This window comes from Pipistrellus hanaki, assembly GCF_964339955.1.
Source record: "Pipistrellus hanaki genome assembly, chromosome: 7".
NCBI classification, from domain to species: domain Eukaryota; kingdom Metazoa; phylum Chordata; class Mammalia; order Chiroptera; family Vespertilionidae; genus Pipistrellus; species Pipistrellus hanaki.
The window spans coordinates 46,921,824-46,948,355 of NC_140509.1; the positions used below are offsets into that span (position 1 = coordinate 46,921,824).

The following is a 26,532-nucleotide window of genomic DNA, read 5'->3' on the forward strand; positions in this document are numbered from 1 at the left end:
GCACTATCATCTCCACAGTGGTCTTTCCTTCTCTGCTCAGACCCAGAGCCCTTCCTTCCCCGCCTTTCAAACAACCCCTGTGTGCTGTAGAACTATTATCATCTCCCTCACCCTGAAAAATTCTGTTCGCCTCTTCACTTCATTGGGACCCACCGTTTCCTGAGGCATCACTTCTCTCGTAGCCCTTCCAACATGGTGGCATTATTATCTCCTCACGTTTGTGTGTTTCAGGGATAAGTAGAGAGATTATTGTCACCTTGGAACATTGTTTTGCTTCAAGATCCTTACTTCTCACACTGGTTATTTGAAGGGAAAAAACAGCAAAAACATCAAAGATTTGCTTCTAAAGGTGGTGCTCTTCGCCTCTCACCCTCACCTCCACTGCACTATTGTCTGGGCCATTTTCCTCATTCATTGAGTGTTTAGCACCTGGTCTCAGCCTCCTTCCTCATCAGGAATCCTTTACAACTTCCCCGTGCTCTCTGTTTGCATGGAGAATCTGTCCAACTTCGTGGCCTTGGATCTTCAACCTGCTTATCCCGAAGTCCTTCTCCCTTCCTTGAACCGCCCTCTCCCGCTCTCACACCTCGGACCTTGAATCTCCAGTAGTTGCTCTGTTTCTGAAACCACATCAAACACTTTACTCCTTCCAGGACCACTGTTTCTAGCTTGCTCATAGCTGCCTCCATCCACCATGGTTATACTCATTGCAGTGTCTCATCTACTGGCCCTTCTACTTCCTACTACCCATCAACCTTTTTGTCCCCTCATTTCCCTTTCTCATCCGGTTGAGATTCTACCACTCTTTTAAATCCTTAATTTCTCTGGCTCCCTGCATTTCCAATGCATTTCCCTGACAAAAATCACAACTCAGATAAACCCAACTATCCAGGTCCTATGGAGATTGGTTCCCCTAAATCTTTAGATTCAACCAGTCCAAAATGCCCAGAGTTTTAATATGTTCTGGTCCACTTATGCCCTCTCTCCTGCCACCCAGAGGGCAGTCCTTTTCCATAGCCGAGCCCAGCCCTGTTTCTGTGTTTTGAATTCTATCTTTCTTATCTTCTCAGCAACCTTTGACTGTGGATTGCCTGTCAACTGTATTCTGGAGACACAGCTGGCTGTGCTTCTATTATACTCTCTATGGAGGAGTCACAGATTTACACCTCTAGCCAAGACCTCTCGCTGAGCTCAGGTCCTGTACCGTATCCTGCCTTGTCCTCAGAATCCCGGCCATTAACATTCTGTGTGAGGGCCATGCTCTCTCCTGCCAGGGGATTCTAGGACTTGCTGTTCTCCTCACTAGAAACCTCTTCTCTCTCCTGTCAGCTCCAGCTGTACTTCAGGAAGGCCAAATTATTTGACTAATATGTAACTGCCTTGCTAAACTGAATGTTCCACAAGGGGTACTACCAAGCTTGGTTTGTTCACCATTTTATCTCCAGGACCTAGTGCAATACCTGGCACAGGACGAATAGATATTTCTGGAAGGACCATGTCATGAACAGCATGCTCTGCATGTGATTTTTTTTAGCTTTTGCCCTCAATTTCAAAATGAAAGTTAAAGACTCAAGTCATGAATAGCCCTATTCCCCAAGACATCATTTATTTACCTCCCTGTTCCTGGCTGCTGACATATGGCCAATCAAACAGTTGCTCCCTGGCATCACCAAAAAGCAAATCTGCTGCTCAGGGCATCTGGGGCTTGCCCTGCTGTAACCCAGCGTGTGGGCCCAGTGAGGGAAAGGAGCAGCTATGCTCGTGGGCAGCTCCAGGGTGCCTGGTGCTCTCGTGGAGCTCAGCGGAAAGAAATGGGGCCACATCCCCCTAGGAACCTGTACACTGTCCAGAAGAACCATAGTGCAATGCATATTTATAATTTAAATTTTTCAGAGGGGCACATTTTTTTTAAAAAAGACAAAAAGAAACAGGTAAAATGAACTTTTGCTATATAGTTTAACCCAGCATATCAAAAATACTTGGCAGGCTCCCCTCCCCCCCCCCCCCCCCCCCCCCCCCGCCCCACTACGTCTGGCATCCGGTGTGCGTTTCACACTTACAGCACATCTCAACCAGGCCTGCCCTCACTCCAGGGGTCGGCAGCCACAGGCAGTGGGGGTTGTGTTGGATAGCACAGTGCTAGGGGCTCCCTCTGCACTCACCTGTGGATTTGGAAGGGGTGGCATTACTTTCATGGAAGACCTTTCCCAGTTTTAGGAAGACATTCAAATCTGTACATCTTTGGGAAATGTGCCTCAGGTTTTGGTCTTTCCCAGTACTTTAGGAAGTTTTAGGAATATGATTTTCCTACCTTCTTCTTTGTCCCCCTCACGCTGGGAAGACATGACTCTCAGTGGGGAGGTTCAATGTGCTAATTTGGTATAAGTTACGGATGCCAAGGGAGCTGTTTGCAAGCATGTGTCTCTCCCCACCTTAATGTCGTCATGGCACATTATAGTCTCTGATGCACCTCCTCCTTGTTTATTATTGTTGGCTTCAAACGGGCCTGCCATCTTCCAGCTGTGTTCTGTGGCCACCCATGCCTTAACATAGAGGGTTGAGGTCTTCTGCAGATTTACATCTGAGAGTAAGTGGGAAGTTACTTTCAGACTACAATGACGGCTTGTTGATTAATAGGCCTTTATTTCTCGCCAAATGTTGCAGTATTTGTTTCTGCTTTGAAGAATTCCTAGCATATTGGTTCCAAAATATTTGGAAATCTTTTGCCTTAAATATTTAGTGTGTTGTTTTCTTTAAGCTTGACTATTTCCAGCCCAGCTGAATGATCCTGGAAAATTGGGCAGCATCACCATTGTTTCAGAGCTAAGTCCTTTATTCTTGGGCAGATTTCAGTTTACAGCTGTTCTTTCCCCGGCAAAATTTATTCCCTGTCAGTTGATATCTGAAATTCAAATACTGACTCAGTCTTGATAAAAGGACACAAATTGTGGCACTATCTTTGGAAAATGAGTAAGGAAACATTTTAAGGCAATTATTTTAATATATTCTTCTGTTCCACTACAAATGAAATTTCAAGATACATTCATTAAGCATTTAGGATGATATTAAAAGGGAGAAAAGTTATGAGGGTTTTAAATAAAATTGTTAAGGTTATAAAAAAAATCTATCCTCTAGTCTAAAACTTAGTTATAGTGCAAAGATAAATGTTTTGAATCACGATTTCAAACATTTCTTATTACATGAATATGTTCATGTATATTATTTTTAAAAAGCAACTTTGATTTTGCGATTAAACCATGCATAATATAAATATAAAATTACTGCAGACCTTGTGATGTTCTTTCCTTGCAATCATAGATACTTGATGTCTTTTTTATAGATGATCACATTTTTTGTTTTGTCTTTTTTTGTTTGTTTTGTAAGCAGGAGGATGAATTTACATTATTGTGTTGTTGGTGATAGCTACTCAAAATGCCTGATCTTAGACTTTCAGCTTTACCTGTAAAACAGAGATAATGATGGTCTCTGCCTCATAGGATTGTTATGAATGTTAAGTGAATTAATAATTATAAGTCATTAAGAGTAATTCATGAAGCCTGGTAAGAGCTTTGTGTTTGTAAAATATATCAAAATGTTCTTTTATTTAGGAGAGATTTAAAAAAAAATCATTTTAAAGCTCTACTTATATGATACAATATTTCTGTTGCTATTGTATTCCTTCATTTCTTTAATTGAGCCATGCTAATGAATCTCCATTTTAGGCTTTGCATAGAAATTTGTATTGAACAGTTATTGATGCTTCTGAATGCAGTTTTCAATTGCTGATTTAAAAAGTCTGCCGAATGCCACAGCCACTAGAAGATGAATATTTGATGACAATAACCACTTCAAAACCCACCGCTGCATTTCAACTGAAAATAATCCTCCCACCTTCCCACGAGAACTTCCTATATCATCACCTCCTGTCAAGTTTTTTTTTTTTCTTCTTTTCTTTCAACGGTTCTGACATTTCGGAGGCTCCCCAGTCAGAAGTGCCCGATGCAGCTTCCTGGCTGCTCTCGGGCGTTTGACAGGAAGCACTGGCTTCCATTGCAGGTGTGATTTGTGCTGAATCGTAACCTACCAGCCACCTGGCACCACGGGCTGGGCAGAGCCACGTCAAATGCATTACTCATGCAGTGTAGCCAGCGGTTCCTCCCTCAGTCCTCTGAGAGGCTCTTTCTCACTCAGCCAGAGGCGGGCCACAGGAGTTGTTAGGAGAGGAGAGACAGTGCTCAAACATCCATGTGGGATCTTTCCCCAGCTTGACGAAGAGGCTGCAGACCTGAAACAGGGTGATGGCCCTTGTTCTTGTCCTGGGGGTGATTTATGACTGGTGCCACTCCTCTGTCTCAGCCCAGTGCCGTTCTGAGAGTTAGAGGGCTGTGGAGATTTTCACACATCTGAGCTGGGATTGTTCATAGCTGCCTGCAAATGCCGTTTGCGTTTGTGCTTATGGCATCACTTACACATTATTTTAGGGAGATCAGAGGTTTCACCCAGGAGTTTTGAAAGGATATGGAAAAACTATTTTAGAATGGAGTAGGGAATGAAGGGGGAAAGTTTCACAATGGATAAGTTTAGCAACTTCGAAGAACAGAAGAGAAAATAAAATTGTAGAGTCATTCATAAATCTAGCTCAGTGATCACATAGAGACATTGGTGGCTGAAATTATAGATATATTTTACTTTCAGCCTTAAGTGTTTTTCACTTACAATGGCATTGCCTTTGATGTTCATAATTTCCCAAGTTGAATAATAAGCAGCTGTGGTTAAATTAATTGCTTTTTGCATGGAACGGTCACAGGCAGCCCTGTTTTTTCTTACTGGCATTTGCTTCGTTCTGTTTTATTTACCAATAGAGTACTGTGTGCTCTGGGGGGCTTGGTGACGCGCTGGACCTCTGGTGAGTCAGGCAGGTGCAGTGGATTCTGTGCTGGACCCGTGCATGGCTGTGACCTCGCCCTGAGCTCGTGTGTCCTCGGAGGACAGAGTTGGTGCAAAGCTGAGAAGGAAGCAGAGAGCTCGGGAGGGGTCCTGGGTGGACAGGAACACCTGCAGACATCCAGTTGGATGGCCTTTCACTGAGACGTGCACGTCCTGAGGACAGAGGCTTAGACGCAGAGGCTCACAGGCCCACGGGCATGGGTCAGTGCACAGACACAGGTAGACACACACACACACACACACACACACACACACACACACACGGACACGATTCAGAAAGAGAAGCATGAGTAGGAAAGAAAAAGAACCCTGAGGGGGCGAGGTAAGGGAATTCTAGAAAAGGGGAGCAAGAGCATGGTAGAGAGAAAGAAAACGGGGGAGTCCAAAACCCCACTCTAGTAGTACGCTGGAGCCCCCGTTCCCTGTCGGTGTTGAGGGAGTGAGGCACGGGGGCAGCCAGGGCTGGTGGAGGACACACGCTGACTGGATTGCTCTCCTTCACAGTATTCAGGAAATGCTGACGGGCCAGCGGCTCTGCCACTCGGAATCTCACAACGACAGTGTCCTGGCAGCGCTGAACCAGCAAAGGAGCGACGGCATGCTCTGCGACGTCACCCTGATTGCGGAGGAGCAGAAGTTCCACGCCCACAAGGCCGTCCTGGCGGCCTGCAGCGACTACTTTCGGGTACGTCCAGCCTGTTTGTTTCTCTTCAGATGCCAGCTAAGCAGAGGATGATAACATTCCTGAAGGGCTACACCACCAGCAGCCAACTAGATGACAGTTCTCAGAGTTGTAGGTTTTGGGGTAGAATGAGGCGGGGCCCCATTGGGATCTGTCCTCGGCTGGATATCTGGATGTCTCTCCTTTGTGTCTGAGATGAGGGGCATTTAACATGTGACCGCCCTAAGAAAGTGTGGTATTGTAGTGCTTCATCACAGGAGGTGTGAGCTAGGATTAGGATGTTTCTAGATTCAGGATCAGAAGGAGAATCTGAAAACAATTTGCTAAAATAAACCAAGTCCCCTAAAGATATGTAATGCCTCTGATTTGGTTTTTATGCATGTTCCAGTCTTAGTGCTTACCAATATTTGCTCCAGGATCAGCAATGCAATTGGCCTCATGGATGTTTCTGGTTGACATGTGTGTCCACAACGGCTGAAGAAGACATGTTGTCTTGTTTAGCAGGACTCTGGAGTTTGAGTGCTCGTGGCGAATAAGATGTGGTGGCGTGCTTATTGTTTTGGAGATGAATGTGTACAGTGAGGTTATAGCTAGTTGAATGCCATCTGTTTAGTACTTCAGGTGATTCAGGCACTCCTGTGATTCAGGTGGTAGAAAAGGATTTTATATGCATATCTCATTTAATCCTCCTGACAACCCGTTTTACAAACACATACAAGTGCTATAAAAATAAACATTTTTTATATATGGAAACAGAGTCTTAGAAGTTAAGTAATCCTATATAATAAAAGGCTAATATGCAAATTGTCCCTTCGACCAGGAGTTGGACAGGGAGTTCTACCAGGAGGTGGGGCCAGCCTGCCAAACTCCCACAGCCCCTCCCCTGTCCAGCCCCACCAATTGGCTCCTCCCACAGCCCCTCCCCTGTCCAGCCCCACCAATTGGCTCCTCCCACAGCCCCGCCAACTGCCCATGGCCCCTCCCCCCAGTCACCTCTGCCCCCAGTCACCCATCCTACTCCGATCAGGGGTGGGGCCAGCTGGCCAACAGCCCATGGCCCCTCCTCCTGGCCAGTCCCACTCCCAGTCACCCCCACACACTCTAATTGGGGGCGGGATCAGCTGGCCCCCACCCATGCATGAATTTGTGCACCCTGCCTCTAGTTTTAGATAACTCAGAGGTTAAGTAATAAGTCACATAGTTCCTAAGTGAAATTAAAATATGGATATAAGAAAAAAATCTTGATAATCATTAACCAGAATATTTTTAAATATTAATTTCTAAATATACATTATTTAATTCATATTTATTTTTTTTCAGTGCTATTTTGGTTGGTAATTTCAAAACATTACAGTGTACAATCTATATAAATGAGAATATACATATATGTGTGTGTGAGGGAGTGAGGCACTGGGGTAAATTTCCCTTATGAAAGTCTCAAAAATGATATAGAAACCAACTTAGGCACATGGGCAATTTGTTGGTTTGATTTGTATGTTTCCAATAATCTTGTTTTTTATTATTAAGAGACAATATCAACTGCACTCAATTGTGATCAAGCAGTTAAAGAGAATTTTCAAAGGTGCCAAATCATAAAAGTAGACTTATGATTTACCACTTATTAACACACTTAAAACACTTACAAAAAGGGTTTTAAGTGTGGTAAAACCTAGTAATGTAGAGGATAAATAGGTAATTACTTAAAATTTCTATCTAAAATAAAAAGTAGGGATTTAATTATAAACTGCAGCAATGAAGCAGACTATCTGAAAAGTGACCTTTCGTTTCATTAGTATAATGATATATTTTATGCACTCTCAAATTGTTGGGCATTGATCTTCCAGAAAGTTTAGATTAATTAGAGGTCATTTCAAACAACGTACTTTGAATTGTTAGATATAACATGTGCACATTACATAATAGGTGTCCTGTCTTCCTGTGTACTGTCTTGGTGCTTAGCTGCTCTCCTCTGAAGTCTCTCCTGATTGGGTTTTTAATTTAATTTTGGAAAATACGTAGTTTGATTTTGTGCATGTGTATATGTGAGCCAGAGCATGCATGTGAGTACAAGAGAACATTTTCCTTGTTGGCATTTAATAGTGTTTGTTACCCAGTTCTTCATCTCTTCCACCTTTATGCCCCAGATACTCTGATATGTTAGGCCTCTTTTACAATACCTGTGTTATAATACCTATGAAGAAAGCTTTATTGTTCCATTCTGCAGAAAAGGAAGCTAAAGTGCAATATGTGTAAATAACCTGCCCAAGGACTGCCAGACATTAAGGAGAAGAGCTGATTTTCACACCCCAGAGCATCTGTCTCCTTGAGTACCACATGTACTTATTCCACTTAACCACATGTCCTGCTGGGTTCATACACAATTCCTTCAATGTCATCACCTGTTTGTGAGATGAAAATTAAGTGACTGCTGAAACTGTTTTGGCTCAGTGGATAGAGTGTCGGCCTGCGGACTGAAAGGTCCCAGGTTCGATTCTCGTCAAGGGCATGTATCTTGGTTGTGGGCACAACCCCAGTAGGGGGTGTGCAAGAGGCAGCTGATCGATGATTCTCTCTCATTGATCTTTCTAACTCTCTATTCCTCTCTCTTCCTCTCTGTAAAAAAATCAATAAAATATATTAAAAAATTTTAAGTGACTTGTGTATTGATTGTTCTGATCAATAAATTGAGACGAAGTTGGAACAATTGTCACCGTCTGAATAGTACAGTCCATAAAAATTTAATTTTTTTAAATAATGGGTAGTAAGTATGACTGTCCTTTACACTAGAGAGAGACATTATTATACTGGACAGAATAATAGCAGGAGAATGGTATCTTCCAGGATTGTAAGCAAGACTACCTTTTGCTCCAAAGGGAAAACCACTCTGTCATTCAAATCTGCTTGCTATAGAAACATCCTTGAAAAGAGAATTCAGAACAAAGGACAATCAGTGTCTCACTCTCAATACATGCATAAATGCAAGAGACCTGTGGAGGATCGTCTCCCAATAACCACATGCCCTAACTCACATTATGTTTGTCTTTCTTGTGTCTTATGCACTGCCACACTGAAATATCTGGAAGCAGTCCTGTGTATTTCACAAGCCTTATAATGTTGCTTCAGGCTTAATAAGTGCTCAATTAATATTTATTTAAGTGAATAAAGAAATGTTTTCTAATTGTCATAGAATATATGTATATTTCAATGCTTAATATCCTGCATATAAAATATGCAAATTATTCATGAGTGGTTTCTTCTAGTGTGATCTGTTCAGGTTAATTAAGTACTTCGATGTAAATAGATTCTTGTACTCTGTATACTGATATCTGGCAGATTATTTTGAAACTGAAGTAATGTTTCTGATTCAGGAGAGGTGGGGCTGCAAAAGTGAGGAGAAGGCCCCAGTTTTTACATAAACAGTTTCTGTACATTAATCTGAGAGTTGGCATCAGCTTTTCTTGATTAAAATATGAATAATGAGCAGTTGAGCATAAAGTACTGTGTCTTCTTGTGAACATCAACATTTTAAAAGGAAGGGTGAAAACAAAGTATTTGACCAAGTAATAATGATTTTAAAATAAGGTTTAATACTAGTGGTGTGCCAGGGTTCTTTTCCCAGCCTTACAAACAGTTCAACATTCTGGAGAAAGGGGTTGCATGTAGAAGATTAAAGAATCTGGAGATGAAAGATAATTTTGAAAGGCATTGGGAGTTAGAGGATTTCTAGCTAAAGAAAGCTAAAGACTCTCCCTTGACCAAGGACTGGTGCTTTTATTCAACACAATTTATCCTAAAGCAAGGTGGAAATATACACTTCAAAGGGTTAAGTATCAAAGGGTTTACACAGATTGTCAGTTTCAGGAATAGCCTACAGATGTTCAGGGGTTTGGCCAACAGGAGGCAATAAAATGCCCAGAGCTGTCTGGCAGTTAACAATCCTATTCAGGTTTGGGGGAAGTGCCGTTTAGCTGTTTCCAACAGGTAGACTATATATGTGGCTCACCCTTGTTGAGCCGCCCAAGCTTCACCAACCTTTTGGTGAAACTTATAATTATTACATTCTGGAATTGGTTCCCAGCAGTGGTGTGGGATTCGCCAAATGCGATAACTGACTCAGACCAGGGACTTTTAAAATAAGGATGTAAAGCAGTGGTAGAAGGAAAGAAGGGAAAAGCTTATGAATCAGATCTAAGTTTGAATGCAGTGGCAGGGATTGTGTTCACCACAGTTTCTCCCAATCCCTGACAAATAGTAGGTGCTATTCTAATTAATATTGGATTATTCACTCTCTTTACTATCTATTCTTCGATCATAGACACATCATCTTACTTCTGTGAACCTACGTGTTTTTTGTTTTGTTTTTTTCACTTGTAAATAGATGACCATAAAGCACAGCTCTCGGAATGGCTTGATATAGAGATTACAGGATCTGTTGTAATGCACTAAGTGCTGTATCTGACACAAAGAAGACCTCCAGGGAACACTAGCTGTTTCACTCCTTGCACTAACTTGCAATTCCTGTCATGCCCTACCTGACTATTTGTAGGAAAAGAGAAGAGTTCATACTTAGGCTCACCTAATTACAGACTCATTTTCCTTTTGATGGGTGAGAATAACTTTTTGGTTGCATCCTTTTATCATCTTTTCATTTTTCTGAATCTGATAACCCCTTCCTTCTTGTGTAGAACATTCTAGTAGCCGTCTGACATTTCTCCTTTTTTGGTTGTCCCTTTGCTAACCACTGTACAAACGACTGTGTGATTACTTGCCCTGCTCAGGTCTTCCAAAGCTCCTCAGTGCCAGTCTGCCAGGCTCCTGGAGCGAGCTTTCATGCTGTGCCATCATCATTATCCTCATCTTTGTTCTCCCACCTGTTCATTTGATGTTGCAGCCAGACCGTTCTCTAAACACACTGTGTTCCACCTGAGGGCCCTTGCCCTTCTCAGCCTCCTCAGCCTCCTTGCTGATGACTATTTCTTCTACATGGAACTCCTGTTCCTTTCTTGGTTCATCCTGTGCATCTACCAGCATGTATTGCAGCTAACAGCAAGTGTCCTTCACACAGGCTTTACCCTCTGCCATCTCCCTAAATTCATATGCAAGTCCCCCCCTTTATGAAATCTTTAGACTGTATCTTGTCTCCCTCAAGGAATTAAAATGCAACCTATGGAATGGGAGAAAATATTAGGGGGAAAATCCAATTAAAAATGAGCAGAGGAACAGAATAGACATTTCCAAAGAAGACCTACAGATGGCCAACGGGTACATGAAAAGGTCCTCAACGTCACTAATTATCATGGAAGTTCAAATCAAAATCACAATGAGATGGCGCATCACATCTATTAGAATGGCTATTATAAAAAATATAGGTGATAGAAAATGTTGACAAAGATGCAGAGAAAAGGGAGCCCTTTTATTTGTTGGTGAGAATGTAACTTCATGAGCCACTATGGAAATGAAAGATAAATTTTTGAGGTTTCTCAAAAATTTAAAGTAGAACTACTATATACGATCCAGCAATTATACTTCTGAATATGCATCCAGAAGAAATAAAATCAGAAACTCAAAGATATATTTGCACACCCATGTTCATGATAGCCACGACATGGAACAAACTAAGAGTCTGTGCATGGATGAATGGATGAAGAATATGTGGTTGTGTGTGTGTGCATGTGCTTTTATATATAATGGAATATTATTTACCCATAAGAAAGAAGGAAATCCTGCTATTTGCAGCATCACGGGTGAAAGATGAAAGCATTATACTAAGTGAAGTAAGCCAGACAGTGAAATACAAATATTGCATAACCTCATTTATAGAGAAAGAGAGTGTAGAATGGTAATTGCTAGGAGCTGGGAGTGGGTGAAATGGAAAGATGTTGACTTTTAGGGTAAAAACTTCCAGTTATAAAATTGATAGATCCTCCCTTCCTCTAACTGATGGATGGAGAATGACGTAAACTCCACCTGCAGCCGGACATTCCTGAGCACTGAACCACCAATCAGCACCTGCCAAATATCCTAAGCCCCCAATTCCTAAGTCCCTAATCATATGCCTATCATGAAACCACCAATCAGCGTCTTCTGAGTGCCCTAAGTCCCGTCCCTTCTCTTTCCTCCCCTTAAAAGATGCCTGCACCCCGGCCCTCGCTCTCTTTCCTCTCTTTCTCCTCCAGAAGGCAGCTGGCAGTGGTACTCTTCCCTTCAATAAAGCCTGTGTCCTGGCATCCTGGTCTCAGGCCCCACTCTATTTCATCTTTCAAAAATGAGTAAGTCTTGGAGAGCTAATCTAAAGCAGGGTGACTATAGTTAACAAAACTGTACTGTAGGCTTGGAAGTTGCTAAAAGAGTAGATTTTATAGTCCTTAACCCACGCGTGAGCGTGTGCATGCACACACAAGGTGAGGTGATGTGTTAACTAACCTTATTGTGACAATCATTTTACAACATAGATCTGTATCAAATCATCATGTTGTACACCTTAAACTTACACAATGGTATATGTTAATTGCACCTCAATAAAACTAGGGGGGAAAAATTAAAAGGAATTAATTTATGTCATAGTTCTTTTCACCAGTAACTTCTCTGAAAGGGACTGTGACTAACTGAGGACTAGTTCATCAACATGCTGTTAAAAAATGTTGAATGAGAATGTATTGAACCAGAGGTATCAGGAGAAATTAGCAACCTTATGATCTGAAAGAGTGTGTGTGTGAAACGTAGGGGCTAGTCAACCTCTCACCTTCCTCCCTGTGGCAGCCCCTCTGCCTGTGTAGGCACAAAAGTTGCAGGTCCCCCATGTGGGCAGTTCTGGGCTGCAGGCTGCCCTGGAGACTGTTGTTCAACATTTGCTATCTCCATCTTAAATCTCCACCAACGCCTACACTTTCTGGCCAAGGAAGCAGATGTCTTCACTGTCTAACACAGCTTCGCATATGTGATGGTAAAGTGATTCAAATATGACATTTCGGAAAGTTAAATATTTGAGCATCATTTTCCATTAGAGCCTGAGTGTGCTCTGCCTATATAATTTTTAGTTTTGAGAGAAGATGATAGTAAAGCCCATGATAAAAATGGTGTTTCATATATTTTTATAATTATACTAGGGGCTCAGTGTATGAAATTCGTTCATGGGGGAGAGGGGGGTCCTTCAGCCTGGCCTGCACCCTCTCCAATCTGGGATCCCTCTCACAATCCAGAATCACTGGCTCCTAAGCACTCACCTGCCTGCCTGCCTGATGCCCCTAACTGCTCCCCTCCCCACCTGATGGCCCTAACAGCTCTCCCCTCCTGGCCTGATCCCCCTAACTGCCCATCTGCTCTCCCTTCCTCTCTGCACCTTCAGAGCCCAGTGCAAGAGTGTTGAGAGCTCTCTACCGAGGCCCTCCCCCTATCCTGATGCCCCCCCTCCTCCAGGCTGGGCAGCATGGTTGTCCTGTGTGCACCTCTGTTGGGGGGGAACACCGCAACCTGTCCTGATGTCCCCCTCTGGGCCAGGTGGTGTGTCAGGCCTGCACCTCTGCCAGTGTGTGGGGGGAAGAGGGGCTGCCCCCAGCAGCAGCTCTATGTCCCAGTGGCACAAGTCCCTGCCCCCATGCCCACCCAACAGCTCTGTGTGCACGTAGCCTGTTAAAAGGTCATGACTGGGACACAGTTAGCATTAATTAGCATATTATCTCTTCATATATATATATATATATATATATATATATATATGAATATATATATGGTATATAAATACACACACATATGGAGACTCTTTAGTCACTATTAGATCAAAATTGATTAAAGCGCTATTAAATGAAAAGTGAATTTTTAAAAAATTCAATAAGTATTTGTTACATACCTACTATTTGCTAGACACAGAATGAATTCATAGTCTGGTAGGAGATACAGACAAGTGAACAGATACCTACAGAATAATCTCCTGGGTCTTGGGTTGTGTTTTGGGGCTTGAACCTTGTCTTTATCCTCTTCCTCTCTCTGGCATTCTCAACCAATAATAACAATAATAATAATAATAATAACTACCATTGATTGGGTAGTTACTGTGCTATGGGCACTTACTCTAGTGCTTTGTGTATATCAACTCGTTTTGTCCTCTAAAGACACCTCTAAGGTAGGTATTAGTATTATTATTATATCCATTTTTAAAATAAAGAAAAGGAGGTCCACAGGTAAATAATTCACACTAGGGGCATGTAGAGCAGTTAAGTGAGAGCCTGGGGACCGGGAAATAGGGAAGCGGGGGTGCTCGCACTCACCACAGTCCTGCAGTCCGGAGGGTGTTGGAAAAAGAGCAGCTGCGAGGCATTTTGAAGACAGTTGTGCTGTTGGTGGAGCCAGCCGGGGAGGCCTGAGGACTTCAAGTTCCCCTTGAGGGGTGTATGCAGCCAATACCTTTTTTCTTTTCTGATCATTGCATCTCTAGCACCACTACAGTGCCTGGCCTCACCAACACCCTCCTCAGAATCTCCCCCCTAAGAACACCCATTATAGGTACTGTTTGTTTAACAATTAGCTTGTCTCATTTCCTGAGAAAGTTTCCTGTAAAGACTCGAAGGTGATAGCATTGCTGAGGTTAAAACGTAAGTGAGATCATTACTACGTTTCCACTGTCTCCTGCTTAGTGGTTTTATAGCTTCTTCATTAACATTTCCGATTCTCTGAAATCATATACGTGTAAGACATACTGTGTTTATCACATGAAGGATAAACAGCGACATAACATTGACAGTTATTTTGCTTCTAGCCGCCAAGCCTGCAGCCTCCTGTCTTTCTTCTGGTCTGCTGCTCCGCCTCCATCCATTCTGTGAGCCCCCAATATGCTCCCACTGAAGATGAAAAACTAAAATTAAGAATGAAAATAAATGTCCTTCTAAACCGTCAAGTGCTATCTGAATTTTAAAGGACTTTTCATAGTTTTTCTCTCTTACTCAGTCACCTTTGTCACAGCTTTCTCCTGGGCTTAGTGCTGCAATTAGGATTCACTCATTTGACCTCTGGGAATGTCAAGTCTGAATAGTACAGTCCACAAAAATTTAAATTTTAGCTGGGAGCAACTTACAACTACCCTCCTTTTCAGGGAAAAAAAAGTGAATAAAAATAATAGCAAAATCATCCCCAAGTTCTTAATACATAATGGTATAGGCATTATTTTGGGTTTATCTTTTGGGTGCTACTGTAAGGATATAACTATCTACCCCTGTCCTACATAGCAAAGCGTTTTTCTGCAGTGCTTGATGCATGAATATCACTAAAATTTAAATCACGGGATGTTCAATATTTTTCATAGTGGATATTTCACTGGCCTGTCCTGTGATTAATTACTTGCTCAAGGCCAAGCAAACACTACTGAGTTCTGTGGGTACTTGGTGTTTATGCTGAAACAGCAGCATTGCTAATTCTTGCATATTTGCACACTGCTGTGTCCTTTCTTTTCCCCTCTCATCTTTTTATTTTTATTTTTATTTTTATTTTATTGATTTTTTTAAAGAGAGGAAGGGAGAGAGATAGAGAGCCAGAAACGTCGATGAGAGAGAAACATCGACTGGCTGCCTCTTGCACACCCCCCACCGGGGATGTGCCTGCAACCAACGTACATGCCCTTGACCGGAATCGAACCCGGGACCCTTCAGTCCATAGACCAACACTCTACCACTGAGCCAAACCGGTTTCGGCTTTTCCCTCTCATCTTTATTTCATGTGTCAATCATGGGGGATCACAGTATCATTCTTATATTACATTTGAGTTATACATTATATGGTAAATTGACCATTTTCCATCAAATGAATACTTATTTTAACATTAAATGTAATAAAATCTGTTTATAGAAATAATTGAAAAGTAGAGCAATGTCTGTAGGAATTACACAGTATGTCGAGAGAATATGCCTTTATCAGCTTTGAGGTTGGTGTGAAGATCCCAAGAAGAAGGAGGGCAAGAAAAGCTTAAGGAAGTTTAAGAAGACTAATGTGCAGATTAAGAAGAAAACTGCTTTTGAAATTTGTGACAAGAATGTCTGGGCCCCTAGATACAGTTGTAAATATAAAAACAGTCCGTTTTTTTCTGTTTCTCAAGTAAAAGTGACTTCCGTTAAAACAAAATTTTTTAAAATGTATCCATACAGAACCCTCTGTGTAATAGACGGTGTGGGGGTTGGGAGCAAAAGAGACTCAGAGACATTGGGGCACATATATCTGCTTTCTTCCCACACATGAGAATATGGCCTTGCCGATGCTGAGTGCGTCAGAAACCAGGAGCGTAATGATTATACCCACTCCCCAAGGTAGGACTTCTTAGAGTCCTAGTGGATGTGTACTGTTGGAAAAGAGATCTAAGTGCTGAACCCAAAGGACTTGTGACCTAACAGACATGTGGCTGTTTTCCCGGATCCAGCTGGCCCGAATTCCTGAGTCACCTGAAGTGACTAGGGAGTGAGGAGCCAGGGAAAACTGGACACCTGGCTACTCACAGGTTTTGGAGTTCTTGACTAATTGGCAGAGAATGGTCTTTTCCCCTCAACTTGTAACTCTGAAAATTCCAGAATCTGATTTAGGAGAGGAACCTAAAATGCTGCAATGGACTTTTCTTTTCTTTCCTTTTCTTTTCTTTTCTTGTCTTTTGTTTTGTTTTGTTTTGTTTTGTTTTCTTGTCTTTTATTTTCTTAAGGCAATTGTGACTTAAAAACAAACACTTACAAACAAATATAGTCCAAGAAACTGTGAAAACTGACAAAAATTGCCCACAGTTGAAAATGGGCTCAATTTCTTCCATAAGTAATAATCACCTGTTGTCTATGAGTAGATGTTGGCATTCTACAACTTATATCTGATGATTAATTATTCAGTTAGTATCTACCAAGAAGAGGCCTAATGAAATAGCTTTTAAAATTAGCCAGAAAAAAATGGCACCATTAATAATGGCCTTGACATTCAGCAAAGCCAAATTAAGCAGTCAATCTGATGTTTTATAGACTGTTATAGAGCCTCACACCCCGTGGATGTTCAATAAGCATTGATTGCCTGGCTGGCGATGAACAGCTATACATCTGCCTGTTATAGAACCTGCCATGATGAACTAAATAAGAGAAGGTTAATTTGAGATGTTTTGTGGGATAGGACCTTGTGAGCACCAAAAGGTGGGTGGATTTTATTTTGTTTTTTAAAATTAATCAGGTTTCATAATTTCCTTTTAATGGAACACATTCATTAAAAATATAGTTCCCTTGCCCAGCCGATGTGGCTCAGTGGTTGAGTGTTGACCTATGAACTAGGAGGTCACAGTCCGATTCCAGGTCAGGGCAGCCGATCAATGATTCTCTCTCATTGATGTTTCTATCTCTCTCTCCCTCTCCCTTCTTCTCTTAAATCAATAAAAATATATTAAAAAAATAGAATTCCCTGTGTCAATTCAAGGTAAAGTGACAGCTAATAGTGGTAGTGGTCAAATGTTATTTCCTTTTTAAATGGAAAGCTGAGAGCCTCTAAAGAATCAATGTCACATTCCCTTTTTAAATTATTTGCATCGATGCCAGGGAAATCATTAACATTTCAGGTCAGATGACTGTTATTTTCATTAGTGTGCTGATAATGCACTGTGTTCAATGTAGTGAATGGAGAATGGGGAACTCTGATTTGAATTTTTTTCTTTTGTTTAATATGGATTCACTTTTACTAAATATAAATACTATGAAGCTAGAAAATATTTATAAAGCATTAATAATAGCTGACTTTTTTGTCATTGTGCTAAGCTCTTCATATGCATTTGTTTCAAGGGTGCGTTGAAAGGTTATTTCACATTTTCTGCCACATCTTTTTTATGCCTTTGAAATGATAACTTTTACACTGTTCTATTTAAAATCACAATTTTACTCATGCTTATTTAATTGCAGTGATACAGTCAACCATAGCTCCCTCTGAAAGAGCAAGAGCACATGTGTGAAGGATAATAAAGCTGATGAAAATTTTAAACCTTTAGAAATGGAGTAATTAGCGAAGACAGATGTTTTATAAAAAGAAGGGCGAGACAGCTGATCATGTGAATCTGATGAATTGGTGTGGAGACTTACTGAGATCTATAGATATGCCTTGTTCCTGCATATCATTTTTATAAAAACTGATCCAAAATGAATTGTCCACACTGTGGAATGACCCAGCTGCTTGTTGAAGCAATTGCTTTTAATTAGCCCATCTGATGTTGATTGGATTTGGGCCTTGCATGCCTGGATTCCTGAAAGATTGAATTACCAGTTATTCTTCTCATTTAGAGACGTGTGGTTTTACCACGGTAAAGTGATTAGATATCAAGTCGTTCTTATCACTTTTGAAATTATATATGTGTATCAACAACTTCATGGTATTAAAAGAAGTCCTGCACCTTAGTTATTTTTGAAAGATATTTGAACTCTCATGGATTATTCTTAAACTCTCCCCCCCGACATCCCTCGCCCCCCATTTTGTAAAATGTGGACACTTTTTGTGTAGTCTGCATGGACAAACGTGGTTGCAAAAGGAGTAACATATGGGACAAACTGAACACTTCATGCTGAACTGGCCTGTTCTGCCCCGGATCATGAGTGGTTGCTTAGTAACTAATGGAGTTACCGTAGAAGAAACCGTGCTGGCAGGGGTGCTTGCCCCCGTCTGCGTGTTTGCCTAATAATGGGAGCCTGGCTTGCAGCTATTAAACCAAACTGACGATTAAAATGAGAGATTGAAGAGAGATTCCACAGCTGGGCTGGGAGCCTGTATGTATAGTCTTACACACCTTATTTTATGTTAGTATGTTGAAGAAAAAGATATTAAAAATGAAGAGTAACTACTGAAATTTGGGGTTAAAATTTTAAGAGTGATTGTTAACTTAACAATGGGTTTTTAAAGAGTAGAACAATTATTATCTTCATCATTCTTCCAAAAAGTCCTCCATAGAAAAGGGTTAACAGGTTGTATGTGATGGAGCCATGGATTCTAGGACAGACACAGCATGGCCTGTGCTTGTCCGTATACATACTTCATGATGCAGTGCTGGCACATATGTTATTACACCCGTAACTAGATTCTGAGCACTCTCACTTGAGCCTGAATATGGCCCCACAGCTCTCAAAAGGACTGCAGGCAGCCACTGCCAGCCTTTGAGGGGCAGGCAAGAAACTGCCTTTTCATTCTTTGTGGCAAATCAAAACTACTTAAAAGCTTCTGCCTTCTGAATTCCATTAGAATAGGTATGAGGGATTTGTGACAATAGCAGCTCTGAGTTGGCCAGGCAAAATTCCTCTTCAGGAAACTATAAAAAAAGAGATGGACCAGGGAAAGTCAAATGAAATAATTGGGAAAAGGAAGGTGGTGTGATAGATTTACTCCTTCAAAGACTTTATTCTTGAAATCATGGGAGGCAACCAATGGATGTTTCCCTCTCACATTGATGATTCTCTCTTCCTTCCTCTCCCTGAAGTCAATAATAGAAATGACTTATAGAATATATTCAGTAAGGAAGAGTAAAAATATCATCCCTAAATATGTTTAAAATATTTAAAGATAAGAGAATGGACTTCTTTACATAATGGGTAGCAAAATATTGAAATCCCATACCCAAGAGATGTAACCATAAACTAGAACAGTGATTCCCAGAGTGGTCTATATCGACCCCCAGGGGTCTATGACAACCTGCAATGGGTCTACGTCAGCGAAAAAAAAATTTGGGGGTCCATGAAATGAAAATGGGGGTCCACGATAGTGGATCTCAACATACACTGATAGTACCTATTTACTTACATCATATTATCTTATAATATAAAAACATATAAATTATTTATAAAAGTACCTATGAAGTAAAAAATTTATTATATATGTTTATAAAATTGTGTAAGTTGTAGGATAAAAACCTGCACATAATGATATACCAGTATCATCTTGTTACAAGCATACACGCAGTAAACATTCTTGCCAATTTTTGTCTCAAAGCTTCACGAACTTGCACCGACTTGTTCAGTTCGTCACTCTATAAATATGAATGTGAGAAAAATACATTCATTCGTTTCCTGAATCTTGAATAGGAAAGTGCTGAGAAAATATTTAAAAAATATAAACTGGTAGTTTATCATACAAATTATGGTGAATCAGTGTTATTTTGTTTGAGAATGCCGGAGAAAAGTAGGTACATTATTTTTTATTAAATTTTAACACTAAACTTCACTACAGTTAGAAATTTACAAAAAAATCAATATCAGGTAAGTAGGGGGTCTACCCAAAACCGAAAAACATGGCAAGGGGTCTACGGCACAAACAAGTTTGGGAACCTCTGAACTAGAAGATAAGAGGAGCACTAGAGGAATGAGTGGAAGCCAAGGGATCAGAGAGGGGGACCCAAGGCTAAAGGCAGATGTGTGAATGCTGTTTTCCAGAGTATGTAACAAGTAGTAACAAGGATAAATACCATTCATGGATAGTCTGACTTCATGATGGGCAACAGATTTTGGCCTACACACTTGCCAAATCTTTAGTTAAGAAAACAACAACTTGATTTGTGTCTATTTCCACTCCATTCTCTCCCAGAAGACCCCAGTGGTTGAGGTATGGTCACATTCAGGAGGAGGAGAATTCTAAAGAGAAATAGAAAACCATAATCATGCTGCTTTTGAAGGGCTCATTATCACCATGTAGTTAATTTAAGAAGCAACCGTGCCAAGAGCAAAGCCGTGAAATATAACTAGAATTTTTTAAAAATAAACAAGCTACATGTTTGAAGCTGTTGGGAAAACCAATATGTTTTATAGTTTATAGTATATGAGATTTTTTTTCTTTATATGGTTAAGGTGAGAGAAAACTGGTATTTTAGCAGTCTAATTATAATTACAGTGATATAATCTTACTGCTTTTGTTTGTCTTGATATTTTATTCTCTGAGAGGACTACTATACTATTTGAGGAAGAATTAAAACAGCTATAAAAAATATATCAGGGAGAAAAAAACCCTCCAACCCAACCACCCCAGTCTTTCAGACCATTAAGCTCCCCCAACAGATTGGATTACTTTTGCATTTGGGAGATCATGAAGATAAATGATCCAGTTCAACTGTGGTCAGGACCCTTCTCAACTAAATGCTAGGGGATGGGTTATTATGGTTAATTAAACAGTATCATTAACTGGAATTTACTACAAATTTTATCTGTGACGTATAACCAAAATTCAATAAAGGATAATCACCATTAACGCTAAATTGAGCAAAATGTAATCTTCGTTGATTCAGAAGTTAGCTCCAGTCTCTGTAATGCCTCATGGCCATTGTAAACATTGCTAATTGTATAACACTGGGCATATAAAAGAGGAGGAGGATCAGGCTAGATCTGCTGCAATCAACGCAAATTACTTTTTTCAATAACTTTCATAAACATTCTTGTTTACTTTTATTTAACTCTCTTGTAAAAAGATAAGGGTTGGATGTGCTCAAAACAATCCAGTTATTTCACCTGGAAAATCAATTGGACTCCTTGTAACTTGGGAGTACATTTTGCTCATGTCTAGCGTTAATTCTAAGGCTACATATAATAGTTTACTAAAAAGAACATATTTCACCAACTTAAAGTGCTTAAAAAAGTCTTATCAGCTGTCATTCTACTTATCTTTGAAGATCTAGACTTTTCATTGGTCAGTTTTGTGGCATAAAGTACCAACCTAAAATTGGTCATAGCTCATCTTGTGACTGCATGACAACTAACATGACCCAGGGGAACTTAATTCATGGGCTGTGATGTTAGGACTCAATTTGTGTCACTTCTGTGTGAAATATAGGAGAAATGACACACTATAAATCCATAACTCTCTCTCTGAGGTAGGCACTTAGTGGATTGTGGTCTCACAAACTGGGTTTTCAATTAGAAAGATTTGTGGAGGTGGCAGTACTTTATCAGCCAAGAGTGAGAAATGACAAAATTGTAAATCTCAACCCGGCCAAGGCTTTCCCAAAGACAATACAGTGTGGACCAAAGAAGAACCTATGCAATGCGTTCATATTTATAGGCAGAACCTTATCCCATGCTTTGGGATATGTGGCTTAATGGAGGACATTACCATATGTTCTTAATTTTTTCCAAATGTCTATCTTTGAACATACTTGTATTTGACTTATGGTAGATACTCTTTAACTTTAGCTATGTTTTATATCCCAGGTTCTAAAACATCTTACATCATGAAAATTATTTCTTTCTTTTTTTAAAAAAAAATATATATTTTATTGATTTTGTACAGAGAGGAAGGGAGAGAGACAGAGAGCCAGAAACATCGATGAAAGAGAGTCATCGATCAGCTGCCTCCTGCACATCCCCTACTGGGGATATGCCCGCAACCAAGGTACATGCCCTTGACCAGAATCGAACCCGGGACCCTTCAGTCCCCAAGCCGACGCTCTATCCACTGAGCCAAACCGGTCTCGGCTGAAAATTATTTCTTATGTCAAATTATTTTTGTTTATAGCAGTGTAGAACAGCTGGACATCATCCACAGATGAATTTCTGAAGAGCTTGTTCATTTGTTCATCAATTCATTCACCTGTATTTGCTAAGGCTAGAATCTCCACAGTGAATTAGGAAGACGTGGAACTCACTTTCATGAAGCTGTTACCTTTTCAAGGAGATCAATGCTAAAACTAAAAGATAGCACTCCTGGTCTCCTCACCTCTTTTGCTACCAAAGAGGCTTTGTCCTTCCCCATGGACTCGGGCAGATCTCCAGACATTGTTTCACAAGCTCGGGCAGCCTAGTCAGCTGGTGTTTTAATCTGTCAAATGGCCAGGTTCTTTCTTACTTTGGTGGTATCCTGTGAGCCTTTTCCTATTTGAGGTTTCTTGTAAGGTTGTTAAACTCAAGACATTGACCTTGATTTAATAATTACCTTTTTTTTTAATTTTCTACTTTTTTAAAATGGTGATGCATTAAGTTTGTAACAACAAATTTCTAAAACTCTATGATATGATAACAGAATGGAAACTACGTGATTATAGAGATAGCGGTGATGGTTTTTATGATGGGGTCTGTCCTTAAAGTAGGGTTAGGAATATGGGGTGAAAGTGAAGTACTGCAACCAATCAATTTTGAGTAGGATTGTCATTAGGAAAGTATTTGAAAGGAATGGATTTAGACAGAGGAGAGAGGAGAGGGCTGCTTCTTAACTCTTAGTCCAATGAGGATCAAAAGGATGCATGGGAGAGTAGGACATTCAGAGTGGATTAGAATAGCAGTTTCTATTTATTAAGCATGTATTATGCAAAACTGGATCTAAACCTTAAGGCAACCCTATGAAGTTGGTATTATCCTCATTTTACAAATAAGGGACCTGAGGTTTAGAGAAGTTAGCCAGGATCACATGTTCAAGGTAAATTGCCTGGTTGTAGAACTAGGAGTCGAACCAGATGTGTCTTCCTATATAGTCCTGGACATTAGAAATAAAGTTTTCAAAAGGCACTTGTTAGAAATAGACCGGTAACATGACCATTGTAATGGTCCAAATAATACTATGCAAATGGACTAAATTAATAGTCTCTTCCTTCCTCTACAGCCATAACCTATAATAAAACCCCAGTGACCAATTTGGTGTTCCTTTATTGCTGATGCAAATGCATATGCACATTATTTAAGGGGTTGTTTTCTTGCCCCAACTCTTCCAGGCCAGGCTTCACGTTCAGTAGCTCACAACCCTCTAGTTGAGGAAGCCTGTTCTATGCCAATTGCCCTGGTTGTTTTTGAAAGACACCTACGAAAGCAAATTCAAAAAACTCCCTTGGCAGCTTGTTCTGTTATTTAACTTTTGCTCCCAGGAACTTTTTTCCATTTCATTAACCCAGATAATTGTCCTGCAGTCTGAGTCACTTCTTCTTGCTCTGCATATGGGGTTGATGGAGAGCATCTGGTCACCCTGTCAGGTGCAATTTCAACTTAAGAGGATCTGAAAAAAGAAATTCGTGCGGGGAACATTAAAACCTGAAACACTAAATTTAATTTTTAAAAAAGGCATTGAAAACACCTGAAATGTCTTTCTTTTTTTTTTAAGTGGCTATAAGAAGTCTGGAAGCAAATTCAGAATTACACAAATTGAAATAATTATTTTTATTGTGACCTGTACTTTTTAATTTTAAGATTTTAGATCTTCTATAAATATATAAGCATAATACACTTAACATTAAAGTCAATTTCCTGTTAGCATTTTTTAATGTATAGCCCACACTTGATTTCCAAAACCCCCCAGAAACTGGTACTTCTAATGTATCAATCATTTTAACCAGAGAATGAATAAAAGAAACTTTATTTTATTATCACAAAATATAAATTTCACCAAGAGCACGCCTGTTATCAGGACATATATCATGTGCTGAATACTTTACATATATACTGTCATATAATCTTCAAACAAGTTACTAGTCCCATTTTTCAGGTAAGAAAACTGAGTCAGGTTACATGTTTGTCATTCTCACTTGCCAGTGATCAAACCCAGAATTGTTTTGTTAAAGTTTGCTTTAAACACTGTGCTTCACCAAACCAAGGATCATGTGACTTCAAATATAGTCTTTTAAACCTGCCAAACAGTGTCTTAACTGCTGGTGACACCAGTGGGAAGCCAGATCAAGTCACTAACTAACCAGTTCCCATATTTACCCCATTGACCATAGGCCTTTAACAGATTCTATAGGATCAATTTAGAAGGTTAAAATTTAAAGGTTAGATTTTATTTTAGATAAAGTAAATTTCTGAAAGTTAAATATATTCTTAATTTAAAATGTATAGAATTATGAGCATCAAAAAAATTTATCAAAATTGAAAATTCCTAAAGGTACATATTAATACTTTGGCAGAACAAAATATGACATTTTTAAAATGAAAAAGATTTAAGGGGAGCTGAACTATTACCACATAGAACAATGAGGTAGGTATGTTGTATTGTTGGTTTTTTTTTTTTTTTTGTGTGTGTGTGTGTGTGTGTGTGTGTGAATGAGCCAAATTATAAAATCTCAAGGGACAGTATAAGACTTCTCTCATTCAGACACCAATGACAAGTTTGAGGGGATTCTAAAGCTATTGTACTTTCATAATCAATAGTTTGCTAGACAGAGTCACAGAACTCACTGAAAGCTTTCATACTCGTGGGTTTGGCTTATTACAGGGAAAGGATGCAAATCGGAACCAGCCAAGGCAAGAGGCACGTAGGGCAGAGTGCAGAAGGCGACTAGATACGGTGCTTCTGGCCACCCGCCTCCTGTGGGGCCGTGTTACCTCCTCCGGCCATGCTGTGCAGCGTGTGCACAGGGGACTGCCAACCAGGGAAGCTCGCCCAGGCTTGTGGTGTCCGAGTTTTTACTGGGGCCCAACTGCAAGCTGCCTGTATGTCTGGCCTTTCCCCTCTAGCCTCTCCCTGGACCTCCAGTTCATACCTTTAACCTCCAGTTCTGCTGAGGTCAGAACTGATATGGTATGGCTCCAAACCCCATCATAAATCACGTTCCCTAGACTCAGTGGTCAAAGCCTCAGACACACCAAGACACTCTGATCAGCAGGATAATCTGAGGGCCTAGAGATCACGTCCCAGAAACACAGGGCAAAGGCAGACCTCTCATTGGGTGAGGCTAAGTCTTCACTACACAGAGTAGTGTATTTCATCATCAGTAACACAAAGTCAAACTTGTTACAGGCTTTTGTGGTGGGCAAGGCAAACCTATGCATTTGTTTAATGTGGCAAGTTTTTATGGTTTAATTTTCAAGTTTCCGTTTGACATATTCGTCATTCAGTGGAAGGACTGATGTAGGCCATTTGAAGAGTTAGTTTAGGAGCATGTTGACTTTCACTGAATAACTTTGACAGTGGCTCTCAAAATCCAGTGAGCATCAGAGTCACCTGGATGATCCTTACAACACAGATTGCTAGACCGACTTTGAGTTTCTGATTCAGCAGGTCCTGGGACACTCCCCCGCCATCCCTACACACACACACACACACACACACACACACACACACACACACGTCCCAAGAATCTATAACGATTTTCTGGGCTGTACCGATGTTGGCAGCCCAGGAGCCACATTTTGAGAACCACTGGACTAGAGTGTGTGATGACGTAGCAGAAGAGAGGAATGGGCTGTGTCATGGAGACGGGGAATGAAGGAAGAACAGTTGGAGACAAGGGTGTGCTTTCCATGTCCTGTTGACCAGAGTGTTTGGGAGTGCTGCACATTTCATGAAATCCCAGGATCCAGAGAAGGAGTTCAGGGAGTGAGTCTAAACACAGTCACCCCAGAAAAGGGCTGTGGGAGTAAATGAGAGTCTGCGTGTGGGGTGTGCAGTGCTCTTTGTGTATTGCTGTACCTGGTGAGACAGTGGTTTGCAGTGGCTTGTGTCAATGAAGCTTTGTCATAGCAGTGCAGAAACCAGTATCAGTCTTGAACCTATAACACTTTTTTCTTTCCTAGCCTCCCTAGGACTTTTCCTTGTTCCCTTGCTTTTTAAGTTCCATAACTCTCTGTCTCTTCCTTTTCCCCGCCTCAGGCCATGTTCAGTCTTTGTATGGTGGAAAGTGGAGCTGATGAGGTGAATTTGCATGGTGTGACCAGCCTTGGCTTAAAGCAGGCTCTGGAGTTCGCATACACAGGACAGGTATGGTACAGGGCATCTAAGAGGCCGAACATGTTAACTGTAGCTAATCAGAGGAGATTCTCCTTGAGGCAGGAGACGTCATTATTTTTCTTGTTATGCATCTCGATGTTTTAACAAATTTTCACATCTTTAATTTTATAGCTACATGATGGAAAGGTAAGTAAAGCACTGTGATTTTTAAATAGGACCAGGGAACATATTTTCATCTTAGCTCAGTGGTTTGTTGGTATAATTTTAAAACATCCTAAAGGACTATTATACAGGAGTTT

The 26,532-nt window shown here is 40.6% G+C and overlaps 1 protein-coding gene across 10 annotated transcripts in view; it reads left to right on the forward strand.

Moving 5' to 3' along the window:
• KLHL32 (kelch like family member 32) overlaps nucleotides 1-26,532 on the forward strand; it is a 172,651-nt gene that overhangs the window by 40,674 nt on the left and 105,445 nt on the right. For 6 of the 10 annotated variants that reach the window (XM_084889267.1, XM_084889272.1, XM_084889263.1 and 3 more), the window contains exons 3-4: nucleotides 5,452-5,632; nucleotides 26,156-26,263. In XM_084889267.1, coding sequence (XP_084745393.1) covers nucleotides 5,452-5,632; nucleotides 26,156-26,263 — 289 coding nt within the window. The remainder of the gene's footprint in view (nucleotides 1-5,451; nucleotides 5,633-26,155; nucleotides 26,264-26,532) is intronic. The other 4 variants (XM_084889270.1, XM_084889273.1, XM_084889266.1 and 1 more) reach the window with 1 other exon arrangement.